The 26,907-nt window shown below is 53.5% G+C and overlaps 1 protein-coding gene across 1 annotated transcript in view; it reads left to right on the top strand.

Moving 5' to 3' along the window:
- Positions 1 to 26,907, top strand: part of WDR18 (WD repeat domain 18) — a 92,539-nt gene that overhangs the window by 42,589 nt on the left and 23,043 nt on the right. The window contains exons 7-8 of the mRNA XM_078671295.1: positions 13,478 to 13,602; positions 20,329 to 20,495. Coding sequence (XP_078527421.1) covers positions 13,478 to 13,602; positions 20,329 to 20,495 — 292 coding nt within the window. The remainder of the gene's footprint in view (positions 1 to 13,477; positions 13,603 to 20,328; positions 20,496 to 26,907) is intronic.

Below are 26,907 nucleotides of genomic sequence, written 5' to 3'. Positions count from 1 at the left end.
GGAGAGTGTGCTGGGGGGGGCTCCTGCATGGGAGAGTGTGCTGGGGGGGGCTCCTGCGTGGGAGAGTGTGCTGGGGGGGCTCCTGCGTGGGAGAGTGTGCTGGGGGGGGGCTCCTGCATGGGAGAGTGTGCTGGGGGGGGCTCCTGCATGGGAGAGTGTGCTGGGGGGGCTCCTGCATGGGAGAGTGTGCTGGGGGGGGCTCCTGCATGGGAGAGTGTGCTGGGGGGGGCTCCTGCATGGGAGAGCGTGCTGGGGGGGGGGGCTCCTGCATGGGAGAGTGTGCTGGGGGGGGCTCCTGCATGGGAGAGCGTGCTGGGGGGGCTCCTGCATGGGAGAGCGTGCTGGGGGGGGGGCTCCTGCATGGGAGAGTGTGCTTGGGGGGGCTCCTGCATGGGAGAGTGTGCTTGGGGGGGCTCCTGCATGGGAGAGTGTGCTGGGGGGGGCTCCTGCATGGGAGAGTGTGCTTGGGGGGGCTCCTGCATGGGAGTGTGCTGGGGGGGGGCTCCTGCATGGGAGTGTGTGCTGGGGGGGCTCCTGCATGGGAGTGTGTGCTGGGGGGGCTCCTGCGTGGGAGAGTGTGCTGGGGGGGGGGGCTCCTGCATGGGAGAGTGTGCTGGGGGGGCTCCTGCATGGGAGTGTGTGCTGGGGGGGGCTCCTGCATGGGAGAGTGTGCTGGGGGGGGGGCTCCTGCATGGGAGAGTGTGCTGGGGGGGGCTCCTGCATGGGAGAGTGTGCTGGGGGGGCTCCTGCATGGGAGAGTGTGCTGGGGGGGGCTCCTGCATGGGAGAGTGTGCTGGGGGGGGGCTCCTGCATGGGAGAGTGTGCTGGGGGGGCTCCTGCATGGGAGAGTGTGCTGGGGGGGGCTCCTGCATGGGAGAGTGTGCTGGGGGGGGCTCCTGCATGGGAGAGCGTGCTGGGGGGGGGCTCCTGCATGGGAGAGCGTGCTGGGGGGGCTCCTGCTTGGGAGAGTGTGCTGGGGGGGGGGGCTTCTGCATGGGAGAGTGCGCTGGGGGGGCTCCTGCATGGGAGAGAGTGCACGGAGGAGGGGGGGGGTCTAGAAGTGTGCTTGGGGCTCCCTCATGGAGGAGGAGTGTTCTTGGGGGCTGGTGTAAGGTGGTGAAAAGGCTAAAGACTTGGCTATTTGATCAATAATTCCATTCGTTTTGCCTGATTTCTGCTTTCTGTCTGCCATGGCGCCGGGAAACCCTTTTTGGGTAGCAGCAGCGCCCTACAAATCCAATAAATAAATAAAAGGGGGGCTAGGGGTGTGCTTGGGAAGCTCCTGCGTGGGAGAGTGGGGCTTATGGGAGCGTGCTTGGGGGCTCCTGCATGGAGGGGGGGGGTCCCTAAGTGTGCTTGGGACTTCTGCAGGGGGGCTAGGAGTGTGTTTGGGGGCTGGTGCATTGGGGGGCTAGGGGTGTGCTTAGGGGCTCCAATCACGTGCTCCTCTTGGAAGAGTTGCATTGTCCATTGGAGACGGCGTAATGCAGGACTGATTTTGACGTCACAAAAATAAAATAAAAAAGCATTGGCAAAGCCCGTTGATGGTGTTTCTGAATGCCGAGTGAATGGCACCTTCAGTCACGCCGTGGAGGCTAGCTATACAGAAAGCGCTGTTTTGCTATATAATGTATATAATATGATGTATATAATTATGCTCAAGCTCAACTGACACATGTTTCGCTCTAGCAGATCAGCCAATTAGTTTTTTCAAGGCAGTAACAAAATGAATTGTCACTGTTAAAATTAGAATAATGGTGTCTGAATATTTGTCATATTAAACCACTAGCAACATCTGTTTGTCTCAGTGGTTAGAAAGACGTTGCTTAGTGACAGCCAGAGCATAACGTGTCCGCTATGAAGGTGCAGCCTATATAGATGCAATCTACTACTATTTAAAATATCTTTTATTTTGAGAAGGCAAAAGTGGAGTTGTTTTGGGGTACCCTTCATCTCAGGGCCCACTGTTGAAATCTGCAATGCGACTGCAGACCTCCGCAACGTAGAGTTACCTAGACGCGGGTGACAAAGAAGACAGTGTGTTGGAGAAAGCTCCTTTGAAAAACCCTTTCTGGTCGACGTCGTGAAGACTCCGCTCCCTCGAGAGCAACCCGGGGGCTCTTATCCAGCCTTTCCGGCTCCAGGTCAGGATCCAACGCAGTTCCTGAATGCCATGTATGGCGTTTACTCTAGGGTAATGTACCCCTCTGGTGCACTGGTTGGTCCCACGGGTCCTTAGGCTTTTAACCTGGGTGTTCCCCAGGCTTATGCTCCTGTGCCCTTTATGCCTTTCATGCCGGCTCCAGCACCGCATTGGCATTTTCCGGCGCCGCTGATTCCGTCGATGCCGATTCCATCGACTCTGATGCCGAATCCGGTTCGACCTCGGGTTAAGATGTCTCGTCCGACTTCGGCACCGACTCCGGCGGAGTCGTTCATAGATCCGTCGGCTTCATTTATGAAGGAGAGATCGAGGCGTGAAGCCCGGAGGCTTATGGAGGAGGAGAGGTATCGGGATGAAGGCTTGGAGGAAGGTGAGCTACAGGATTCAGAGGATCCTTTTGATGACCTGAGGGAGGCTAGTGGCCTGGAACTATCTCCTGAATGGGATTTGGCCTCTGTCTCTGATGTACCCTCAAGGGATGTGACTCCTTACCATGTCGTTATAAAGAAGGCGGCGGACTTGCTGAATATTAATCTGCCCACCGCTGAATACAAATCTAATCTTCTTACGGAGGTCCTTCATTCACCTTCCTCTGTGATAGAACCAATGCTTCCATTCAATGATGCTTTGGTAGAACCTATTTATGAAGTGTAGAAGAAACCTCTGACAGCCCCTGCCGTGTCAAGGGCGGTTGCTAAGAGATATAGAGTGGCGCCTACTCAAAAAAGTCTGCGGGTGCTTTTCCGCAGATTCCTGGGGAAAAAGAGTCGAGAAAGCAAGATCAGGCGGCCAAGGAGGTCTTCTCCTCAGCCAGCATGGCGTTCTACTAATGCAACTTGCCTGATGGGACGATACATCCATGCCTTGATGGATTCCGTGAAGGAGTTAGTGCCAAAATTTCCTGAAGAGGATAGAAAGGACTTTCAGGAAGTAATTTTGGACACTCGGGCTGCTGCGAGGCAAGTAATTCAGAGTGGGCTGGACACGGCTGATTCGGTGGCGAGAGTCATGGGCTCTTCGGTGGCCACTAGGAGAGCTGCATGGTTCAAGTCATCAGAATTTTCTGCAGATGTTCAGTCTGCATTGATGGATTTGCCCTTTGATGGGTCATGATTGTTTGGCAAGAAGGCTGACGCTGCTTTAGAACGTTTTAAAGACAGCAGGGCTACTGCAAAATCATTAGGTCTTCAGTCCAGGGGTACTCCTGGTAGGCGTTTCAGAGGATTTGGCAGGTCTTCCTTTCGAACCTACAAACCATCTCCGCAGCAGCAGCAAAATACGCTGTACAAGTCGTACAGAGGCAGGCAAAGGGCTCGTCCTAGAGGTCGTCAAGCATTCTCCTCCTCCTCTTCCCAGCCCTCTACCACCGCAGCAAAGCAGCCCTAGATCCGCCATTCCGGATCATGTGGGCCCAGTGGGGGGCCGGCTTAGCCATTTTCTGCGAAATTGGGAATTGATTACATCAGATCTTTGGGTTCTCAATCTCGTGGAGAATGGGTATGCTCTTCCGTTTCGGGAGTTTCCCCCAAATTACCCTCCTTGCCAGGGTTATTGTTCGGAGGACCACCTGCTTCTCCTGCAGGAAGAAGTCCTGGCACTGTTCAGAAAAGGTGCGATAGAGGTGGTTCCAGAGCAGGAAAGGGGTCAGGGATGCTACTCCTGTTATTTCCTGATCCCCAAGAAGGATGGCAGACTTCGTCCAATCCTGGATCTCAGGATCTTGAACCTCTACCTAAAGCAGGAGAAGTTCAAGATGCTCACTCTTGCGCAGGTTCTTCAAGCGCTGCTGGAAGAAGACTGGATGGTGTCAATCGACTTGCAGGATGCGTATTTTTATATCCCAATCCTGAAGTCGCACAGAAAGTATCTCCGTTTCACGGTTGGTCGCAACACTACCAGTTTGCGGTCCTTCGCTTTGGTCTTACTACTGCACCTCGAGTTTTCACCAAGGTGATGGCTGTGGTGGCTACACATCTCAGAAGGTCAGGGATACCAGTATTCCCGTATTTGGACGATTGGCTGATCAAAGCAGAATCTCCAGAGATAGTGCTCCATCATCTGCAAGAGACAACTCAGTTGTTGCACAGTTTGGGTTTTTCGATAAATGTACCCAAATCTCACCTGGTGCCCTCCCAGCACAACCTGTTCATAGGTGCGGTACTGGACACTACTGTGAGTCGTGCATTCCCTCCTCCTAAAAGGATTCGCGACATACAGGAAATTATTCCTTTATTTTACAATGGAGCGGTCGTTCCAGTCCTGAAAGTCCTTCGTCTGCTCGGTCTGATGGCTTCTTGCATTCTGCTGGTCAACCATGCACGCTGGCATATGAGGGCACTCCAGTGGTGCCTCCGCAGGCAGTGGTATCAGCACAACGGAGATCTCAGGGAGTCAGTGAGTATCTCCAGAGAAGCTGCGGCGGATCCGTCTTGGTGGAGCGTGGAAGGCAATCTGTCACAAGGAAAGCCTTTTCAACTACCTCCATCGGTGGCCACAGTGATAGCGGATGCATCCACTCTAGGGTGGGGTGCACATCTGGGGTATCTGGAGATCAAGGGTTTTTGGTCTCCAGAGGAAAGGTTGCTTCACATCAACCTTCTGGCGTTGCGGGCGATACGTCTGGCACTCAAGGCCTTCCTCCCTTCCCTTCGCGGTCAGTCAGTTCAGGGCCTGACGGACAACACGACTGCGATGTGGTATGTCAACAAGCAGGGAGGAGTGGGGTCGCAGTGTCTCTGCAGAGAGGCTCTGCGTCTCTGTCGTTGGTTCAGGGCCATCAGATTTGTCTGATGGCAAATCATCTGGCCGGAGTTCTGAACGTTCGTGCAGACAGTCTCAGTCGGCAGTTCTCCGCTGACCACGAGTGGAGGCTTCATCCAGAGGTAGTTCGCCACGTCTTTCAGACGTGGGGGACTCCTCAGGTAGACCTGTTCGCCACTCGCGAGAATGCTCACTGCCCGTCTTTCTGCAGCCTCCAGTTTCCGATGCCGGGAGCCTTGGGGGACGTGTTTCAGTTGAGTTGGGACTCGCAACTCCTCTACGCGTTTCCTCCCATACCTTTGATTCCTCGGGTTCTGAGGAAGATACGCCAAGACGGGGAGTCATATTGTTCGCCCCGGATTGGCCAAGAAGGGTGTGGTATACAGATCTTCTCCACCTCTCCTCGTGCCCTCTGCTCCGTCTCCCTCACAGGGCAGATCTCCTCTCCCAGATGGAGGGGCAGGTTCTACACCCCCACCTCCAGACTTTACACCTTCATGCCTAGAGATTGAGCTGGGCAACCTGATTATCCAGTATTAGGGGTGTCTTTCATGGATTCACATGCCTGAATCATTCCCCGTCGTCGAGACGGGAGCCTCCGGTACATAAAAAAGTAATGTCCTATAGACATACATAGAGAAAATAGGCCTAAGGGCCTCCCCTTAGTAGCCTTTCTTAGTCCTTATGTAAAAAGGACCAAACTCTCCCAGTCAGCCAATCAGCTCCGACCTCCCTCTAGAACCTTCCTGGGAGGAGCCTCAGTCCCTCAGATTTTCTACCGCACGTTGTGCTAAGGGAGTCTCCTCTGAGCTCTGCTCAGATTCTGTGTTTTTTTCACTTAATTTGGCTTTTCTACTATGGATTATCTTCAAATACATTCTGTATCTTCAAATACTTTCTTTAAAGAAGGTTTAACAAGGGAAAGAACGGAAGAATTCTGTTTGGAGCCTGCACTTCTTGTTCCAAGAGGTGGCTCTGCTCGGTTCCTCACACTCACAGACCAAAGGCTACAAGGTATGTTGCTTTTTCAAGTGACTTTTGAAGGGTCGTGAACAGAGGCTGTTAATATGGTTAAGGCCAGAAAGGAGGTTATTTATTTCTCCAGTTACTGCGATGAGGTGTTGCCCTCAAAGTCCAGGAGACCTCAACAGAGAATCTCCTCAGACTCATTCCTCAGGGTACCATCCTGAGAAGGCCCCAAAAAAGACCGCTCAAGGGTCTTCCGGGCGCAGTCCTTCAAGGATCTCCCCACTCTGTGGGAAAGGAGAGTAAAGGACTTGCTTTGGAGAATTATCGGACAACATAGACGACGTATGAGCCGTCTATATCCCCTCCTCTGGTCATAGGATCGTTCAGAAAGGCGTCGTCTATACCTCCTGAGGTACAGCCTAAGCAGCCATCGACGTCAAAACCATCATCATTGCAATGTGAGCGTCGACAACGACGACAGCGTCGACGATGACGTCGACGACGAGACCATAGACGTCGACGATTGGAGCGTCGTCGACGAGGACATCGACGTCGACGACGAGGCCGTCGACGACACCATGGACGTCGACTTCAAAACCGTCGACGACGGCGAGGACCGTCGACGACGGCGAGGACCGTCGACGACGAGCACCGTCGACGACGGCGAGGACCGTCGACGACGGCGAGGACCGTCGACGGCGAGGACCGTCGAGGGCCGTCGACGACCAGGCAGTCTAAGTCAGCGAGGACCGTCGAGGACGAGGCAGTCGACGGCGAGACCGTCGACGTCAAGACCATCGCCGTCGACGACGAGACCATCGACGTCGCCGACGCAACCATCGACGACAGCCTCTCGGAACGAAGGCCTGTCTACGGTATCAATGAGGGCTTCATCTCGAAGACTAATCGGCATGTCTACGGCCTGTCTACGGTTTCGATGATGGCCTCATCTACGATGATGGCCTCATCTATGAAGGCGCATGGCCTCATCTACGAAGACGCATTTTAGTGGGCGCGTCTATGACAGCCTGTCTACGGCAGCCCGTCCACGGCAGCCTGTCTACAGCGTCTACAGGGCCTAGTCTACAGTGCCTATTCTATGAGGACCTAGTCTACAATGGCCTAATCTATAGTCTACGATGTCCTAGTCTACTGGCCTACTCTATGGAGGCCTAATGATCGATGGCCTAGTTGTCTACGAAGGCCTAGTGCTCGATGGCCTAGTCTACGATGTCCTAGTCTACGACGGCCTAGTCCATGACGGCCTCGTCTACAAGGGCTAGTCTAAGGAGTCGACTGCTCGCCTACGACGCCCTGTCTACGGTATCGACGATAGCCTCATCTACGTAGGCTCATCTTCGAGGACTCGTCTACGGCGGCATAGTCATTGAAGACATCGTCTATGACAGCCTGTCTGGTCGACCAGGGCCTTCTCTAAGATGGCCTAGCCTAAGATGGCCTCATCTACGCGGGCCTCGTCTACGTGGACCTCGTCTACGATGGCCTAGTCTACGAGGGACTCGTCTACGATAGCCTCGTCTAGGATGGTCTAGTCTATGATGACCTCATCTACGACGGACTCAGCTACGAAGGCTAGTCTACGACGGCGTCGACGGCCTTGTCTACGAGTAGTCTACGACGGCCTCATCTATGACTGCTCGTCTACGACGGCATACTCTCTGACGGACATCTTGTCGACGAGCTCGTCAACGAAGGAGGAGATCCACCGAGTCTGTCATCTCTTTTAAGGAGGTATGGTCATCTATGACTGCGCGTCTACGATGGCATAGTCTATGACGGCTACCTCGTCGACGGATTCATCGACGAAGAAGGAACTCCACCACTCTGGAATCTCTTCTAAGGTGGTATGGAGAGCTGCTCAACGTTTTAAGATCTCCATGACCTCTCAAGAACAGGCCTGCTTCTTGTACGTCTTCAAAGAACCCTACAAGAAGGCAGTAAGATCGATACGGGTTATCCATTACCTATAGTCAGAAGAGGTAAGGGTCCGGTAGTACCCCTCCTCTGTATCACTGGTGATCCCTCTGTTGGAGAAGAAGTATAAGGCGCCAGATACAGCACCGGCGTGCTTAACAGGAACTTTCTAAGCCGGACTCCGTAGTGCCACAGGCGGCCTAGAAAAACTCCAGGGATCCTTCGGCCCCGTTGTCACCTCCTCCTGATAAGGAGGGTCTAAGAGTGGACAACCTTACGAACAGGTTTTCCTCTGTGAACGTTCTAGCGCTCTTGGTACGCTAGCATGGAACATTGTGGGCACACTGGCCCCATACCAGCCGGAATTACCAGACTCATCCGAAGAGGAAGTTAGGTGGATTCTGCTGAGGCGAGGCATTGGCGTCAAACCATAGACTGCGCGAGGAATATCGCTATGACAGGGTTCCGCAAGTGGCTGGACCTGCAGTCTTGCGGATCCAAGGAGGGCCCTTTCCGTCCTGAGGTGCAAACTACGTTTGTGGACGGGCCAGATGAGGGCCAGTCACTATTGGCACGAAAAGTTAACGAAACAGACAATGCGAGAGCTTTGGACACTCTTCAGTATATGAACCAGTCCTTTAGTACAACGGGAGGAAGAAGAAGGTCTTCCCTCAAAGGAAATTATCAATTCCAATCTTCCTGCTCTTCAGGCCAGAGTAGACCACAATGCCTTCAGTCGCCGACAATAGCAAAACAAGCACCCATCTTCTGAGAAATTGTCTTCTCATGGAACGGGCAGCGGAGCTATCAAGGTATACAGCTGCATCTACGTCTGGATTATGCTGTAGAAAGGAGCTATAGCGAGTGTTCCTCCTCCTCAAAGGAGCTGTAGCGAGAGTACCTCCTCCTCATAAGGGAACTGGTTTTTTTTGTTCCCGCTTCCTTTTTAAATCCAGAAAACAGATAGGAGGAGGAGACCAACCTTGGGCTTCAGAGACTTCAACACCCTCCTAAAAGAGGCAGTTGTTTCGCATGGTAATCCATGAGGTCCAGCAAACAGGACGTTTACTTCCATATCCCACTTCACAGGAATCGCTAAAAGTACTTACGATTTGCAGTAGTGGGCAGACATTTACGGTTCCGCGTTCTGCCTTTCGAGCTCAAGTCTGCACCACACATATTCACGAAATACAGTTCCCTGGGAGCGACATAACTAGGACACCAAGTCTTCGGTATCTGAAGGACTGCCTGCTCAAGGCTTCATCCTTAAAAGACGTGTCCAGGTCTCCCAACGCCTGTTCAGGTTTCGATGCTGGATCTCATCCTCAATCAGGAAAAATCGGTCCTGAAACCTTCTCACTACATCAGTTTCCTAGGTACATCAGTTTCCTAGGTATAACCCTGGCCACACGGTCAGCAAAGGTTTTCCCATCAGAGAGTGATAGTGTATCCTCCTGGTTCCTCGCTCTCAACTACGAACGAGACCTCTACAAGAGGCGCTATCGAAGCAGTGGTTACAATCTACAGGGTCATCTTGCCACATAAAAGAGAATCCTCACATGGCCGGAGTCCTACAATGAGGAATATCCTCTCAAAAACTGTCTCAAGGCTTGTCACTCCTACTTCCGGCGGTTCCTCACGTCGTCACAAAATGCGGAAGGTAGTCTCCTATGGAGAAGACACTACATATCAATCTGCCTGAACTGCTGACGGTCTTCCTGGGCCTTCAAGATTGCCTACCAAGAATAAGACGAACAATGGGCTCACCTATGCGCTCAGCAGGCAGAAACCATTGTAACAGGGAGCTGGACCAACAAATCATTGGCCCCATCTTCTCCAGATAAAACACGCCGCAAATGGATCTAATTGCGACGTGAATGAAAGCCGGATGCCCACACTTCCGTAATTGGCTAGGGAACGCATTTCCAACCGCATGGCGCAATGTCTTTGCGTAGGCCTTTCCACCATTCCCGATGCTCCCATTGTCCTCAAGACACGGTTGGTGGAGCCTTGTATTCTGATTTTAATAGCCCCAATTGGGCCGAGGCGACATTGGTTCACAGAACTCCACCACCTATCCCTGTAGCCGCCGATCCACCGGCGGCAGTATCTATCTCTGCTACTATGATCGATAATGCAGTTCGACATCAGGGTCTGAAGTCTCTCTGGTTGGTCGCCTGACCCCTGACACAAGACTGAGTTCAGAGTTCCACAATCGGAATAATCCACAGGACTGTTGACATTCTTGCCAGAGCAAGTGCGGATAGCACATGAACATATTCCTGGAAAGGGAAGCGCTTTGTGTCTGCGGTGTCGACCGCAGCAATAGGCTTTTCTCAACATCACTGGTGCAAATATTGCCTTCTCTATCCATTACAGTACATTTAACAGTGCTATCTCGTTATAAAAGAATTCAAACGAGCCCATCGCAATGGTCAAGCGGGTTGCTTAAGCAAGTTCTGAAACGTTTATATAGATCTTTCCCGCCAGTAAGGATGTTGCCACCTCCTGGCATCTCAATGTGGTTCTTACCAAGCTCATGAAACATCCGTTCAACCAGTACACGGAGCTGACCCAAAGTATGTCTCGTGAACAATCCCCACTAAGAGTCAGTGGGCTACAGGCGGTTTTCTATCCAGAAGAGCGAGCGAGCTCCAAGCTCTGTCCATTCAGGAACCGCACATGCAGTTTTTCTGCTAGTCCATTCGGAACCGCACATGCAGTTCAGGAAGGCTAGCATGGTGCTGAGACCGAACCCAAAATTCATTCCAAAGGTGCCTCAGCCTTTCATCTCAATGGGCCAGTAATCCTTCAATCTTTCTTGCGAACCCTTCAACCGCAGCAGGAAGGGCTCTACATTCTTTAGATCTCAAAGATGTCTCAGGTTCTACCTAGATAAGTCTAAGACTTTCAGAAACTCTTCACAACTGTTCGTGACATACAGCAGCCCAAGAATGGGCCTGTCCCTCACGAAACAAAGCATCTCAAGATGGATCTCATCAACGATTGCATTCTGCCATGACCAGGCCGGACGGCCTTTGACTGATCAGGTCACTGCACATTCCACCAGGACGATGTCCACGTCAGCAGCACTCTTCGCGGGGGTGCCAATCTTGGACATTGGCAGAGCGGCGACCTGGAAGTCACCGCACACTTTCTCCAGCCACTACTGCCTGGATATCGAACTTCAGAAGGATATGGCAGTGGGTCAAGCGGTGCTTCGCCATCTCTTTCAGTGAGGTGAGCCTTCCTACTTCCCGCCATCCAGGTATGCACATTCCTTGCTCTTGTGATACTATATGTGATGTTATATGCATTGTCTAACATGACTGCAGAACTGATTTACATCACAAATGTGCATATCTGACTGCTAACTATTCTGATTCAGGCATGTGAATCCATGAAAGACACCCCTAATACTGGATAAGAAATGCGTTACTTACCTGTAACAGCAGTTATCCAGTATTGGTGTCTTTCATGGATTCACATGCAACCCTCCCGCCTCCCCGGGAAGGTCTCACATCCCTCTCTGACAACATTACGCCTACCTAGCTGGGTGCGTACGAAAATCTGAGGGACTGAGGCTCCTCCCAGGAAGGTTCTAGAGGGAGGTCGGAGCTGATTGGCTGACTGGGAGAGTTTGGTCCTTTTTACATAAGGACTAAGAAAGGCTACTAAGGGGAGGCCCTTAGGCCTATTTTCTCTATGTATGTCTATAGGACATTACTTTTTTATGTACCGGAGGCTCCCGTCTCGACGACGGGGAATGATTCAGGCATGTGAATCCATGAAAGACACCAATACTGGATAACTGCTGTTACAGGTAAGTAACGCATTTCTTTCCTTTTCTCTCCCGCATGATGTGGTGGATGTCATCTTATCGGCCAGGCGTGACTCCACTAAGTTCATTTATTCTTATAGATGGTCTAAATGTGTTGCTTGGTGCGGGGAGAAGTCTGTTGACCCTTTAAGGGTTTGTTTGTCCAATATACTTCAATTTGCACTTTCGTTGGCCCAGCAGGGTTTTGCGGTGGCAACTATCAAAGGTTATCTATCGGCCTTTCTTTGTTTGCCGGACCAGCCCTCTTTGTTTAAATCTCCTGTTGTATTGCGTTTCATTAAGGGCCTTTCCAATAGATTTCCTCCTACACCTTTTATTGTACTTCAATGGGACTTGAACCTTGTTCTTATGTTCTTTATGGGCTCGCCTTTCGAACCTTTACACTCATGTCCCTTGAGACTTTTGTCTTTTAATACTATTTTTCTGGTGGCAATTACATCGGCAAGGAGGGTAAGTGAGCTTCAAGCTCTTAGTTCAAAGCCCCCGTTTTTATCCATTCATGCTGAAAGAATCGTTCTCAGGACCAGGACTGCTTTTCTGCCTAAGGTGGTAACTCCCTTCCATCTGGGGCAGTCCGTTACCCTCCCTACCTTTTTATCCTCCCCCTCACCCTTCCGAGGAGGAGGAGAGACTTCACCGCTTGGACCCTAAAAGGGCGGTGAGATTTTACCTGGACAGGACAAGGGAGTTCAGGTTGGATGACCAGCTGTTTGTCGGATTTGCTGGCTGCAGGAAGGGGAAGGCGGTGCTCAAGCGCACGCTCTCGCGATGGATTATCCTCTGCATTAAGATCTGCTACGCTCTGGCGGGTAAGGAGCCTCCAGAGGGTATAAGAGCTCATTCCACTAGAGCAAAGTGTTCTACATCTGCCTTGTCCAGGGGTGTACCTGTTGAGGACATTTGTAGAGCGGCGACTTGGGCCTCCCTCCACACATTCGCGAAGCATTACTGCTTAGATACCGAGGTGAGGAGGGAGGGCCACTTTGCGCGTGCTGTCCTCCAGGATTTTCTGGTGTAGAAGTGTGGACACCCTCCTCCGGGAGTGGGGACTGCTGTGGGACTCTATTCTCAAGGTGAGGAATCCACTGGCAGATGTATCTATCAGAAGAACAAGTTACTTACCTTCGGTAACGCTTTTTCTGGTAGATACAGTATCTGCCTGTGGATTTCTCACTGACCCACCCGCCTCCCCGTTGTCCACTCTTCTATACCAGGGTTTCTGTAATGTATATATATTTTATTGTCAAGGAAATGTTTTGTTTCATTTCCTTCACACTGTGTGTGTTATCTTGGCAATTATGTACTGTGTATACATCTACTGTCATTGGTCCGTCTGTGTGCCTCGAAGTCACGGAAAAAAGGGCGGAACTGATGTCATCACGCTGGTGTGGACCTATTATGGTGTCGGTGACGTCAGCGAAGTCGCGCGCAATGCTGTGCCTCTATGACGTCGTCCACGTCGGCGCGAAGCTACAAAAAGAATTTCCGAATGTTGCTGACGCAAGGGGATATTCACAAGGTGAGGAATCCACAGGCAGATACCGTATCTACCAGAAAAAGCATTACCGAAGGTAAGTAACTTGTTCTTTTCGAGGCGCCCATAGTGCTACTTTTGTTGGGCATGAATTGGATGAAGGGTGTTAGGGAAGAGGCCAGCTTCTAAGATCTCCCTTCCCCATGGGCTCTGACCAGTCCTGGTTCTTTGTTTGCATCTGTTCTGTTGAGTTTTCTGTCTGCACTGTAAATCCACCCTCCTGCTCCTGGTTCGTGTGTTGTGCTCACTACCTGTTGCTATTCCCTCTTCCTAGGAACCAGGTGACGTGCCTGTCCGTCTCCATGGATGGTCACCTGCTGCTGTCCGGGTCTCACGATGAGACAGTCCGGCTGTGGGACGTCCAGAGCAAGCAGTGTCTCCGGACTGTGGCGCACAAAGGTGAATGGGGTGCACAGGGGTCGGTGTGGGGGGTCCGATGTGTGTTTGTGTAGCGCCTCGCCAGAGCACAGGAGCTTGCTATGGTTACTGGGGGTGCAAGGAGCTGTATGTTTGCAAAGAACAGGTTGCAGATACAACCTCGCTTGGCGCTGTAGCTCCCGGGGTAGTGCGTAACTTCACGTAACCCTTGTACCTGTCTGGCATCTGTCCACTAACCCACACTGCCGCAGTTTAGTGATTTCTTTGCCTTGTCTAGGGTGGAGCACCGCTGTCCAGTGGTGGTCCCCTACAGACGGCCAGTTTGGCTTCAGAAGCCTCTTGGCTAATAACTGGAGCCTGACTTGCAGAGTTGTGGAGAGCGCACCCCGGAGGGCCGCCTCTGATGTTCTGCTTCTTCAGCGGAGCTGGGGCTGAATGAGTAAGTAGGTTAATGTTCTGTCGCTCTGGGAGCTTTGATCCATACAGTTCCCGGAGGGTCTCCATCTTCACGTCTTGGCTGAATGTTAACTCACTTTCTGGCACTGCCCCTTCCGTCGCTGGAGGGCAGACTTTCATTCCCCTCCTTCGGTCTCTTGAGGGGCGGGCTCGTCCAGGCTCTTTCTGTTTGGTTTTCACCATTGTCAGTCTCAGAAGATATTGACTTTATATTGATTCCGTACTTGAGCTGGAGGCCAGTGCACCACCTACTCCACCGCAGTAAAGGAGGAGCATACATTACGCCTCCAGCTCTCATGGAGGTAGGGTGTGCTCTCGTGGAGGTAGGGTGTGCTCTCGTGGAGGTAGGGGGTGCTCTCGTGGAGGTAGGGGGGGTGCTCTCGTGGAGGTAGGGGGGGTGCTCTCGTGGAGGTAGGGTGTGCTCTCGTGGAGGTAGGGTGTGCTCTCGTGGAGGTAGGGTGTGCTCTCGTGGAGGTAGGGTGTGCTCTCGTGGAGGTAGGGTGTGCTCTCGTGGAGGTAGGGTGTGCTCTCGTGGAGGTAGGGTGTGCTCTCGTGGAGGTAGGGTGTGCTCTCGTGGAGGTAGGGTGTGCTCTCGTGGAGGTAGGGTGTGCTCTCGTGGAGGTAGGGTGTGCTCTCGTGGAGGTAGGGTGTGCTCTCGTGGAGGTAGGGTGTGCTCTCGTGGAGGTAGGGTGTGCTCTCGTGGAGGTAGGGTGTGCTCTCGTGGAGGTAGGGTGTGCTCTCGTGGAGGTAGGGTGTGCTCTCGTGGAGGTAGGGTGTGCTCTCGTGGAGGTAGGGTGTGGTCTCGTGGAGGTAGGGTGTGGTCTCGTGGAGGTGGGGTGTGCTCTCGTGGAGGTAGGGTGTGCTCTCGTGGAGGTAGGGTGTGCTCTCGTGGAGGTAGGGTGTGCTCTCGTGGAGGTAGGGTGTGCTCTCGTGGAGGTAGGGTGTGCTCTCGTGGAGGTAGGGTGTGCTCTCGTGGAGGTAGGGTGTGCTCTCGTGGAGGTAGGGTGTGCTCTCAAGTGCTTGCATTATTTTCGTTCAGTCGTCCTTTGTTAGTGATCAGCGAGGCGTCGGAGCCATTGGAGAGTGACAACTGAAGAAGGGTCCACGTGCTGTGTGTAGCCGAAGCCTGACCCCCTGGGGTGACCCCTCAGCTGCTGACCCCCTGAGGCAGGTTCTGGGCGGTGCACCTACTGGTTCACCTTGTTGATGCACAGACCGTTCTCGGAGGCCTGGGATAGCGCTCCCTAGCGGTGGGGTGCCCTCTCCGCGAGAGCCTTAAGATGTAGAGTTCCCAGTTCACCCTCTGCAGTGGGACTTAATGTCACGCAGCCTTCTTTCTCCACGCCTGCACAGGGCACAGTACTACTGATGTATCTGGATGTGTGTCGTAGATGGCGGGAGGGGGTTCTGCGCACTTCAGAGTAAGCGCAGACCCTCTTATTGGCCTGGTGGTGTGGCGTGGTGATAGCGCCTGGAGTAGCAGTCCCCATTGCCTCCTGTGATGATCCAGCTCTGACACCAGCAGGCTGCAGTGCCCTTCCCAGGTGGCTGTGGACGGAGTCCTGGGAGCCTGCTCTGCGGGTCTCCTGTGCAGCTGGAGCTGCAGGGCGCCGTCTCACTGCGCCAACCGAGAGAACTGCTCCCTGCCTTTGGAGTGCACATACTGGGGCGCGGCCCACAGCTCCCTTGTGGGAGTGGCGGAGCTTACAGCTCCCTTGCAAAGGTGGAGGGCCTCACACCTACATTGGAGAGGGGCTCCCTGGGGGAGGGTGGAAGTGGCTCCCTTGAGGGAGTGCGGAGGGGCTCCTGGCTCCTTTTGAGGGGGGGCTCTCCTGCCTCCTTTGGGGGGGTGCGGAGGGCTCCCTGCTGCTTTTCGGGGGGGGGGGGGAGCAGAGAAGCTCCCGGCTCCCTTGTGTAGGCATAGGGCCTTGCATCTCCCTAGGGGAGGCGAAGAGGCTTGTGGATATGGTGGAGAGGTCTTGTGTCCCACAGCTCACTTCTAAACCTAGCCAGCGTGTCTGTGGACATAGGTGCGCATCGGAGACACGTGGAGGGGCTTACTATATGTCCCCTCCTAAGACTCCGTTACACTGTGGCTGAGAGTGGGGTAAGGAGCTCCAGGGCTATGCCTGTCAGATCCCAGCCACATGCCATCCACAGCAATGTAATTAATGCTCTAATTAACTGCGGCCCCTAAGTGCATGGCTGTCGCTCCTGAGTCACCGCTTCTGATAAATGATCCGCTGCTGCAGAGGGGCTGGGAGGAAAGCCACACATGCTCGCCTTCTGCAGCACAATCCCATCACTGCCGACCGCGCCGAGCACATGGGCTCCATGGCCCTGTAGCGCTTCCCACACCGAGCACAAAAGCTACACAGCCTCATAGCGCCTACAACACCAAGAACTGTGACTACACAGCCCTATACTGCTTCTCACACTGAGCATAATGCCTACACAATCCAATAGTGCCTACTGCACTGTGACTACGTGGCCCTGTACCGCTTCCCAAACGGAGCATAATGCCTCCTCAGCCCGGTAGTGCCTAACACAGCAAGCGCAAGGGCTACACACCCAAGTACCACCTCCCACACTGAGCACAATGACCACTGAGCCCATTACTTCCTCCCACACTGAGCATAATGCCTACACAGCCCATTACCGCTCCCCGCACTGAGCATGATGCCGCAGGCCACTTTGGGTGGTCCCTGTGTCCACCCAAGGTCTCCCGTCTCTTTCCCAAATCTGTGTTCCGCCTCTATTCTTCTGGACTCTCATCACCTTTCGGCACCTCGCCTTCTCTTCCTTTACAAACTACTCTGATGTAGAAAACGGACCTGGTGATGGAATGGGGCGGAGACTCAAAGTCTAGGGCTTTCCAACCAGCCCCCTAGATAGATCCCTTGTGTTTTCAAAGCAAAGACTCTGGAAGTGAAGCGCTTATGCCACAGCCCTGCCCCGGACAGCCAGACCCAGCAGACGGCTGTCGTACGGCACTGTTAACTGGAAACCACTAAATAGTTTAGACAGGGCACAGCTTAGTCTGCGCCCACAGGTGAGCCAATCAATGGAGAAGAGCTGCCCGGAAAGGAAGAGTTAGGAAAGCTTTAGTTGAAGGCGGTGAAGCGTTTAGAGGGTAGAGCTGTCCAGTGGGGAGGCGCTGCCTGGCAGCTAGTAGGTGGTTGTAGTTGCTGTTACATGCCTTCCATGTCTGTCCCACCCTGTGCCTGGGAGCCCCTTGTGTCTGCCTTGCTCTGTGCCTGGGAGCCCCTTGTGCCTGCCTTGCTCTGTGCCTGGGAGCCCCTTGTGCCTGCCTTGCTCTGTGCCTGGGAGCCCCTTGTGCCTGCCTTGCTCTGTGCCTGGGAGCCCCTTGTGCCTGCCTTGCTCTGTGCCTGGGAGCCCCTTGTGCCTGCCTTGCTCTGTGCCTGGGAGCCCCTTGTGCCTGCCTTGCTCTGTGCCTGGGAGCCCGTTGTGCCTGCCTTGCTCTGTGCCTGGGAGCCCCTTGTGTCTGCCTTGCTCTGTGCCTGGGAGCCCCTTGTGTCTGCCTTGCTCTGTGCCTGGGAGCCCCTTGTGCCTGCCTTGCTCTGTGCCTGGGAGCCCCTTGTGCCTGCCTTGCTCTGTGCCTGGGAGCCCCTTGTGCCTGCCTTGCTCTGTGCCTGGGAGCCCCTTGTGCCTGCCTTGCTCTGTGCCTGGGAGCCCCTTGTGCCTGCCTTGCTCTGTGCCTGGGAGCCCCTTGTGCCTGCCTTGCTCTGTGCCTGGGAGCCCCTTGTGCCTGCCTTGCTCTGTGCCTGGGAGCCCCTTGTGCCTGCCTTGCTCTGTGCCTGGGAGCCCCTTGTGTCTGCCTTGCTCTGTGCCTGGGAGCCCCTTGTGTCTGCCTTGCTCTGTGCCTGGGAGCCCCTTGTGCCTGCCTTGCTCTGTGCCTGGGAGCCCCTTGTGCCTGCCTTGCTCTGTGCCTGGGAGCCCCTTGTGCCTGCCTTGCTCTGTGCCTGGGAGCCCCTTGTGCCTGCCTTGCTCTGTGCCTGGGAGCCCCTTGTGCCTGCCTTGCTCTGTGCCTGGGAGCCCCTTGTGCCTGCCTTGCTCTGTGCCTGGGAGCCCCTTGTGCCTGCCTTGCTCTGTGCCTGGGAGCCCCTTGTGCCTGCCTTGCTCTGTGCCTGGGAGCCCCTTGTGTCTGCCTTGCTCTGTGCCTGGGAGCCCCTTGTGCCTGCCTTGCTCTGTGCCTGGGAGCCCCTTGTGCCTGCCTTGCTCTGTGCCTGGGAGCCCCTTGTGCCTGCCTTGCTCTGTGCCTGGGAGCCCCTTGTGCCTGCCTTGCTCTGTGCCTGGGAGCCCCTTGTGCCTGCCTTGCTCTGTGCCTGGGAGCCCCTTGTGTCTGCCTTGCTCTGTGCCTGGGAGCCCGTTGTGCCTGCCTTGCTCTGTGCCTGGGAGCCCGTTGTGCCTGCCTTGCTCTGTGCCTGGGAGCCCCTTGTGTCTGCCTTGCTCTGTGCCTGGGAGCCCCTTGCTCTGTGCCTGGGAGCCCCTTGTGCCTGCCTTGCTCTGTGCCTGGGAGCCCCTTGTGCCTGCCTTGCTCTGTGCCTGGGAGCCCCTTGTGCCTGCCTTGCTCTGTGCCTGGGAGCCCCTTGTGCCTGCCTTGCTCTGTGCCTGGGAGCCCCTTGTGCCTGCCTTGCTCAGTGCCTGGGAGCCCCTTGTGCCTGCCTTGCTCTGTGCCTGGGAGCCCCTTGTGCCTGCCTTGCTCTGTGCCTGGGAGCCCCTTGTGCCTGCCTTGCTCTGTGCCTGGGAGCCCCTTGTGTCTGCCTTGCTCTGTGCCTGGGAGCCCCTTGTGTCTGCCTTGCTCTGTGCCTGGGAGCCCCTTGTGCCTGCCTTGCTCTGTGCCTGGGAGCCCCTTGTGTCTGCCTTGCTCTGTGCCTGGGAGCCCCTTGTGTCTGCCTTGCTCTGTGCCTGGGAGCCCCTTGTGTCTGCCTTGCTCTGTGCCTGGGAGCCCCTTGTGTCTGCCTTGCTCTGTGCCTGGGAGCCATGTCTAGTATCCACTGTTTAGCATGCTGAAACTAACAGTATTTGAAGTCTGTCTTGATCTTTCAACTGCAGCCCTAGTCTGACTTCTCTTTCAAGTCTGCTCTCTGTGATTGCCTGGCCGTCCATGTTTCAGCAGGTGACTAGTGTTGGTCCACAGTCTGTCTTCAGTGTCTGATCTGCTGAAATCTCCACTATGCTTTTCCTAACTTGCTCTGCCATCTACAGCCGTAGTCTGTTTTCACTGTTTGCCCTGACCAGTCCTTTCCAGTCACATTCTGTCGTCCCTGTTTGCCCTACACTGTAATCTCCAGCCAAAGTCTTGTCTTCTTTGTAGGCCAGGGCGGAGTTTGGGGGATACTGCGAAGTGACAAAAAAACTTCCACGGAGTTCAGCAGGTGGCAGAGTGCACCGGGGAGTGCCGTTCATGCTGATCTTCCTGCCGTTCGAGTAGAAATTCTACCCAAGCAGCGGGGGGGAAAAACTCTGCTGCAGTACGCAGAGTTGAGGTTTCTTCACTCCGCGAACCTCGCGGAGTGCAGAAAACTCAGCGAGCGGAGTTCACGGCACAGGCCTATTTCTTTGTTTCCGAGGCAGGGTTATTTTAACCCTGCCTCAGAGAAGTGTGGCTCAATGGTTAGAGCGGCAGACCCTGATGCAGAGGTCTGGCCCGGGACCAGGGTTCAATTCCCGCCTCGGCGGGTCTCGGGCTCAATTTCCCCGGACCTGATCATTCGTGCCTCGGTGGCTATTCCAATCATGGAGTCCCACTCTGCAACTCTGGGCAATAGCTTGCTTAATCTCCACAACGGCCCCAGCAGCGCTGGGATGCCTGGCTTCACCTTGGGGGTGCCCAGGAGTGGACACCTCACAGGGAAAAGCCAGGAAGGGTTCCACAGCGGTATGCGTACAGCGCCTAGAGGCCTCAGAGTATAAGTGCGCTATACAAGTACGAAGTTTAGTTTTTTTAATCCCTAGTCTGTCTTCACTGTGTGTGCCCTGTGCTGTCATTTCCAGTTCTAATCTGTTTGCCCTTCATGGTCATCTCCAGACTTTCTTTGCTATTTGCCTTGCAGTGTCATTCGGTCCCTTGTCTGTCTTCACTGTTTGCCCTCTGTGGTTATCTCCAGCCCCACTTTGCCGTTGCTGTTTGCCCTGCACAATCATATTCAGCTCCAGTCTGTCTTCACTGTTTGCCCTGCACGGTTCTCCAGCCTCACTCTGTCTGAATTATTTCTGCTGTCTCTTCTCCACTGTTCATTTGACCGGCTATGCTTTCTTTTGCCTCAGGCCCTGTGACGAATGCGGTCATCATTCCTGCTCCAGCCAGCATGTTCAGCACAGACAGTCGGCCGAGTATCCCCCTTCCTCGGTTCAGCAAACATCTGCAGGGGGCAGAGAGCAGTGATGAACAAGGGAATGGCGGAGTGACCTTACGCCTTGGCCTTCACCAGCAGGTACATGCCCGCATACTGGGCGCATTGAAAGAAATGGGCACAGTGTGAGGGAGGGACATGGCGTGTGGCGGACCTGTGTTCTTTATAGTCCTGAAACGGCCTCAACTCCACGTCATTCAGCCTGTGGGGTTCTGGCACCACCAGTCGTGGGTACTGGTGCTGTCCATTCTTGGGTACTGGTGCTGTCCATTCTTGGGTACTGGTGCTGTCCATTTTTGGGTACTGGTGTTGTCCATTCTTGGGTACTGGTGCTGTCCATTCTTGGGTACTGGTGCTGTCCATTCTTGGGTACTGGTGCTGTCCATTCTTGGGTACTGGTGCTGTCCATTCTTGGGTACTGGCGCTGTCCATTCTTGGGTACTGGCGCTGTCCATTCTTGGGTACTGGCGCTGTCCATTCTTGGGTACTGGCGCTGTCCATTCTTGGGTACTGGCGCTGTCCATTCTTGGGTACTGGCGCTGTCCATTCTTGGGTACTGGCGCTGTCCATTCTTGGGTCCTGGCGCTGTCCATTCTTGGGTCCTGGCGCTGTCCATTCTTGGGTCCTGGCGCTGTCCATTCTTGGGACCTGGCGCTGTCCATTCTTGGGACCTGGCGCTGTCCATTCTTGGGACCTGGCGCTGTCCATTCTTGGGACCTGGCGCTGTCCATTCTTGGGACCTGGCGCTGTCCATTCTTGGGACCTGGCGCTGTCCATTCTTGGGACCTGGCGCTGTCCATTCTTGGGTCCTGGCGCTGTCCATTCTTGGGTCCTGGCGCTGTCCATTCTTGGGTCCTGGCGCTGTCCATTCTTGGGTCCTGGCGCTGTCCATTCTTGGGTCCTGGCGCTGTCCATTCTTGGGTCCTGGCGCTGTCCATTCTTGGGTCCTGGCGCTGTCCATTCTTGGGTCCTGGCGCTGTCCATTCTTGGGTCCTGGCGCTGTCCATTCTTGGGTCCTGGCGCTGTCCATTCTTGGGTCCTGGCGCTGTCCATTCTTGGGTCCTGGCGCTGTCCAATCTTGGGTCCTGGCGCTGTCCAATCTTGGGTCCTGGCGCTGTCCATTCTTGGGTCCTGGCGCTGCCTGGTCTGGGGTACTGATGCACAGCCCGGTATTTGGTACTGGTGCCGCCCAATCATGGAAACTGGTGCATCCTGAAGCCCTCCAAACCCGGTAGGTCTTAACTTTACCAGTGGTTCTTATCCATGCTGTGTACATCCCCAGTGCTGTGCCATCTGTCAATGAAAAACAAACCAGACACTATGAATGGCTGCCTCATTTTGTAGCTCGCCAGGCAGGTACACACTTAGAAAATTACGCTTTTTGTAAATTTTAATTTACAGAAGCGTGCTCACCATGCAATTGCGTGCCAACAAAATGAAGCAAGCTTTTGTTTTTTCATGTTAGGTGCTCTCACCATGCAAGGCTGCGCCTACAAAATAACGCAAGCTCGTATTTTAAAGCGCGCTGTACGCTGACAGCCCAAACTGTCTGTTGGTGAAAAGACAGACTATCTGGTTGACAAGATGTAAAACGTGTTAAAATCCCTTTCACAGTGATACTGGCAGCTTTGCCCAAGTTGGAGGCAATACTGGACTGATGGTGAGAGGGTAGAGGGCGATCGATCTGCTTTTTAGGGTGGTTGTATATCTCCTGTGTTCTGCGGGTTCCTTGTTGGGAAACCAACAGACCCACTGTCATTTTTAATAGGGTGTTTTTCAGGCCCTTTTGTGGAGGAAGCAGCAGGGTTCTTCACCCCTGTGCCCCCTCCTTCATGTTCTTGGTGGGTGACTGGTTGGATTTGTGTGTGCGCAGGTGGGCTTAAGTTATTCTTCCGTCACCTGCTCCTTGAATTTTAGAAAAAGCTTTGTTTGTACTTTATTTTAAGACCAAATCTTCACAATAAGGTAAGTGCGTTTTTAACTAAAAATACTTTAGACTTTCAACAGTCGACACAGTGCAATTTCTGAACGGTTAGTTCGCCTATGGAGTAAAACAATAATGTTGTTAAACAGGTACGTTCGCAGCTTGCATTTCCAGTCTGTGGGACCAGAAGTCAGCAAGGGGCTAGGGTCGGGTACGTACCAAAACTGCGGCACAGGGCCGGCCGGGTGCAGAGGTCAAAATCTGAGTTCGGACCAATGCGTTTCATTGGCGACTGGGGGTGCTTGAAGCCCCACTACTTGCAGGTAAGTAAATCGGTTGCAGGGGCCAAGCTTTGAAGGTTTGGTCAAGCACAGAGGAAGGGCCACAAAGCAGCATCATACATACACCACCAGCGGCACAGGGCGGCCGGGTGCAGGGTGCAAATTCAGAGTCAGACGCCCAGTGATTTTCAATGGAGATTCTGCTTTCAACAAACAGGCTGCAGGCGTTTAACTATAAGTTGCAGGAGGGACGCCAACGAGGTGAGTAGAGCTGTCGAAGGTCACAGGGGCACCCCCGGCTCAGGGTTGCCTTTTCACATCTGAGTGTCCGTACCGGAGCCAGTCACGGTCAAGGGGAGTCTCTGGACTCAAGCTGCAGGCGTCGCCGAGTCCAAGAGGGGTCAGCCAACGCTGGACTTCGGGTCACGATCACTGAGGAACCTGTCCTGTGTCGGTGGGCCACCTGGGCACGGGCCGTAGGCATTGGGTTCAGTGTTGGCACGACTCTGGGATTTGCAGGGCACCAGAGTTTTTTGTATTGGTTTCTTGGGGACAGAACCACTGTCCTCTGGAGTTCTGGTCTTTTTCAAAGTTCAGGCAGTCTTCCTAGTTTTTGGAAATCACTGGCTGCCAGACAGGCGTTGTCTTCTTGCAGGGTCTTAGAGGCTGGAGACAGGCCTGTGGGGCTGAGGCCAAGTCAGCTGTCTTCTTCTGGCTACGCTGCATGGCGTCTTCATCATCCTTCTTAGGTCTCGGGTAACTAACTTCAAGGTCTGAGGAAGCCTCCTAAATACTAGATTTAGAGTGCGTTTTAAGGGAGTAACAGGTAGGGGCAATGGGCACCTCTTCTGCGGTGACTACACCCTCTATTATGCCACCCTCTTGTGGGAGGGGGCATAGGTCTAGCCCTGATTGGAGGAGTCCACTCATCTTCAAGATGGTAAGGACTGGAAAGTGTGCTTAACTTTGCCTCCTCCACCTGAGAGTGGAGTTTCCAAGGTATGCACAACACCTAGCCTTTATAAGTTGTCTTTAAAGTGGGGGCTCCCATCTGCTGCCAGCAGCGGAGTGTGGGGCCCGCATTACAAAGGCAGCAGGCCTTTGTAGCTTCCCCTTTGAGCACTGGGCCCATCCTGGGGGAGGAGATCGAGACCTCTGCCCAGGATGTGCATTGTTTCTGGTACCAGAGAGCAGGGGCTCCTCCACCCAGGGGTCCAGAAACATGTCTGTGTGTCGCGGCTGTCTGCCTAAAGCCAGTCAGTGACCACACCAGGGTCGGTAGGTTTTCAGGAGGCACTTCTGAGGTGCCCTCCGAGAACATGTTTTAAATAAATCTCACACTGGCATCAGTATGGATTGATTACACAGAACTGTTTGGCACCAAACACTCCTGGTTGAAGCCATCATGGTGCTGTGGAAATAGAGTTGTCGAGTTTCCTGCCCATGTACTCCTAGCTTTCCTGGCACCTACAATATTTAATAATGGACTTAAATATTGTAGAGGCATAGCTACTCCTGCAGATATGTCCCCGTTTGGGATATGATATAGTGCTCCCTGCCTTAGGGCTGTGAGGCCTGCTAGAGGGGTGACTTACCTATGCCTTCAGGCAGGGCTGGTTGGCATGGCACCCAGGCAGGGTGCTATGTTGGCTTTGTCACACGGCGGGCTGAACTCCGTTCCTGAATGTTTCTTTGTGTGTTTCGAAATGGCGCGGCTGATTAAGTGGGCGATATAACGTGGTGAACTTATAACACTACAGACAAACATCATCCTAGCTCAAGGATACAGTATGTAATTTACCCGCTATTTTTGATTTAATTTTCTAGAACTTCTGGGTAGGACGATCATGGACTGATCTGTCCAAATATTTTGTACAGACATATAACGCTCGAGTGTAATTGTGAGTCCTGAAGATGACCGCATAATAATACAGCGGTCGAAACGCCGCCGACGCTTCATTGTGGCCAAATTTAACAAGCACACATTATTTCTGTTTGTTCCTTTTTTCTAACATGTAATTGTTTTGTTTGCCACTTGTCTGGTTTGTGATTTGTCCCTTGTGTATACCAGCATTGTTTCTTGAGCGTAACTGTTTTAAGAAATTCTTTTGCACTATGTATAATAAATAACTATGCCTTTTTTGATATGAAAATATTGTTCTTTATTTAAAGGGCTTCTTTCTTCTCTTTTTCCTCTCTCATTTATTGTCTTTCATTGTCTGCAAACCAAATATTAATGTGTTGGATTGCATAATTCTAGGTATACTTTCCCCTGAACCTTTTGTTAGGTGTATTGACTGACTGAGCCTGGTTCAGGGTTGTTGGATAGCCCTTGTGGTTCTTAATGGTGGAACTAGAGTTGTCGAGCTTCCTGCCCATGTACTCCTTCTAGCTTTCCTGGAAACCTACAATATTTAATGGACTTAAATGTTGTAGAGGCATAGCTACTCCTGCAGATATGTCCTTGCCTGGGATATAGTGCTCCCTGCCTTAGAGCTGTGAGGCCTGCTAGAGGGGTGACTTACCTATGCCTTCAGGCAGTGCTGGTTGACGTGGCACCCAGGCAGGGTGCTATGTTGGCTTTGTCTGCTTCTCCCTCACGGGGGCATGCAAGCCTCAAAGCCAGTGCCATGGTCCCAGAGTGGGGGGTCCTAGGGGACCCTCCTCTGCTCCCAGACCCTAGGTACGCAGGGTACCATTTACTAGGGACTTGCAAGGGGGGGGGGGGGTTAGAAGTACCAATTGGGGATTTCTTTTATGTAAGAAGCACTGCACAGGGGACCTGTTTGGCAGGGACACTGCACTACAATCAAAACCAAGCAAAAAGTGGGGGCTCAGCATGTCAATAGGCCCCTCTCACAGTGGGTGATTGGTGGGATTTGTGTGTGCCCATATATATATGTACGTGCGGTACAAAAGGGGGTGGTGATGGACGGAGCATCTGAACCAATCAAACACTCACACCCACTCAAAAGATCTGGGTTTGATCCATCACCGTTCTTTAGCCCACTCTGCCACCCCAGTTCAGACATGGCTATATGCAAATCAGTCTGACCCTGTGCCTCATGGGAACAGTCCAGCCCGAACTGCCAAGCCATGCCTTCCCTGGACCGGAAACAAGCTTCCGAGGACCGGTTTCTGGCATTACAGCCGTCTTCAGCCCGGCTTGCTTGAATCCAGTGGCAAAGTGAGCAAGGGACTCGCGTCTGAGCATACCCTCCCACACTTGTGGCGGCCAAAGCGGTACAAAAGGAGGTGGTGATGGATGGAGCATCTGAACCAATCAAACACTCACACCCAGTCAAAAGATCTGGGAAGGCATGGCTTGGCAGTTCGGGTTGGACTGTTCCCAAACCCAGATCTTTTGACTGGGTGTGAGTGTTTGATTGGTTCAGATGCTCCGTCCATCTCCACCCCCTTTTGTACCATATATGTACGTGGGCTGAGGGGATGGTTCCCTCCTTTGCTCTGCATATTCCCTTGGGTGGAAGGAGCCCTAGAGTAGGTTTTTTCTATCCGAAAGGGGGCGGAGGGAGTGATCTGTGGGGGAAATCTTGTGGGAAGTAGTGGCAAGTGGAGTCCCCTTGAGTGGTTCACCTTTGCTGTGACAAGTCCCTTCTCTGTGTGTGTACGCGCGCGTCCTCCCCTCCTGTGCTCTGTGAAATCACTGGGGGGGTGGGTGGGGGTGACGGTGACGGTCTGTTAATTGGGGAGTGGGAGACAGGTTGTCCTGCGGCCAGAGGTTTCTTGCAAGATTTTTTTCCATTTTTGGTTGGTGGGTGTTTAGATGATCTCTCTACTCTCACCCTTTGTTGAAGGTTAATTATATTTTTCTTTGATTAGAGGAGAATTTTCTAAAGCTTAGATTGTGCAGGTCTTTGAAGGCTGTAATTAGCATATTATTAATGATTCTGGAGGTTGCGCTCTGGTGTCCTGTGCTCTCAGGCAGGCTGTGCAGGATGAAGGCTGTGTAGTGTGCCTGCTCTGCGTGGAGGCTGGGCACAGCATGCCTGCTCTTGGCGTAGGCTGCGCGTGGTGCCTGCTCTTGGCGTAGGCTGTGCGCGGTGCCTGCTCTTGGCGTAGGCTGTGCGCGGTGCCTGCTTTTTTTTTTTTTGCAGAGTTTTATATAGCGCGAACTAGACCCGAACTGAATCAGGTATCAGAGCGCATTACATATTTTTCCAGTTACGTTACATGAGGATTGTGATTTGCCCAGAATCACAGGAGGTTTTTGGCGTCGTTACCGAGACTCGAACCCAGATACCGAGGTCGAGCGCCTTAGCCGTTA

The sequence above is a fragment of the Lissotriton helveticus genome, chromosome 12 (genome assembly GCF_964261635.1).
Source record: "Lissotriton helveticus chromosome 12, aLisHel1.1, whole genome shotgun sequence".
NCBI lineage: Eukaryota > Metazoa > Chordata > Amphibia > Caudata > Salamandridae > Lissotriton > Lissotriton helveticus.
The sequence above is the reverse complement of the archived record's forward strand: the minus strand, read 5'-3'. Positions and strand labels throughout refer to the sequence as shown.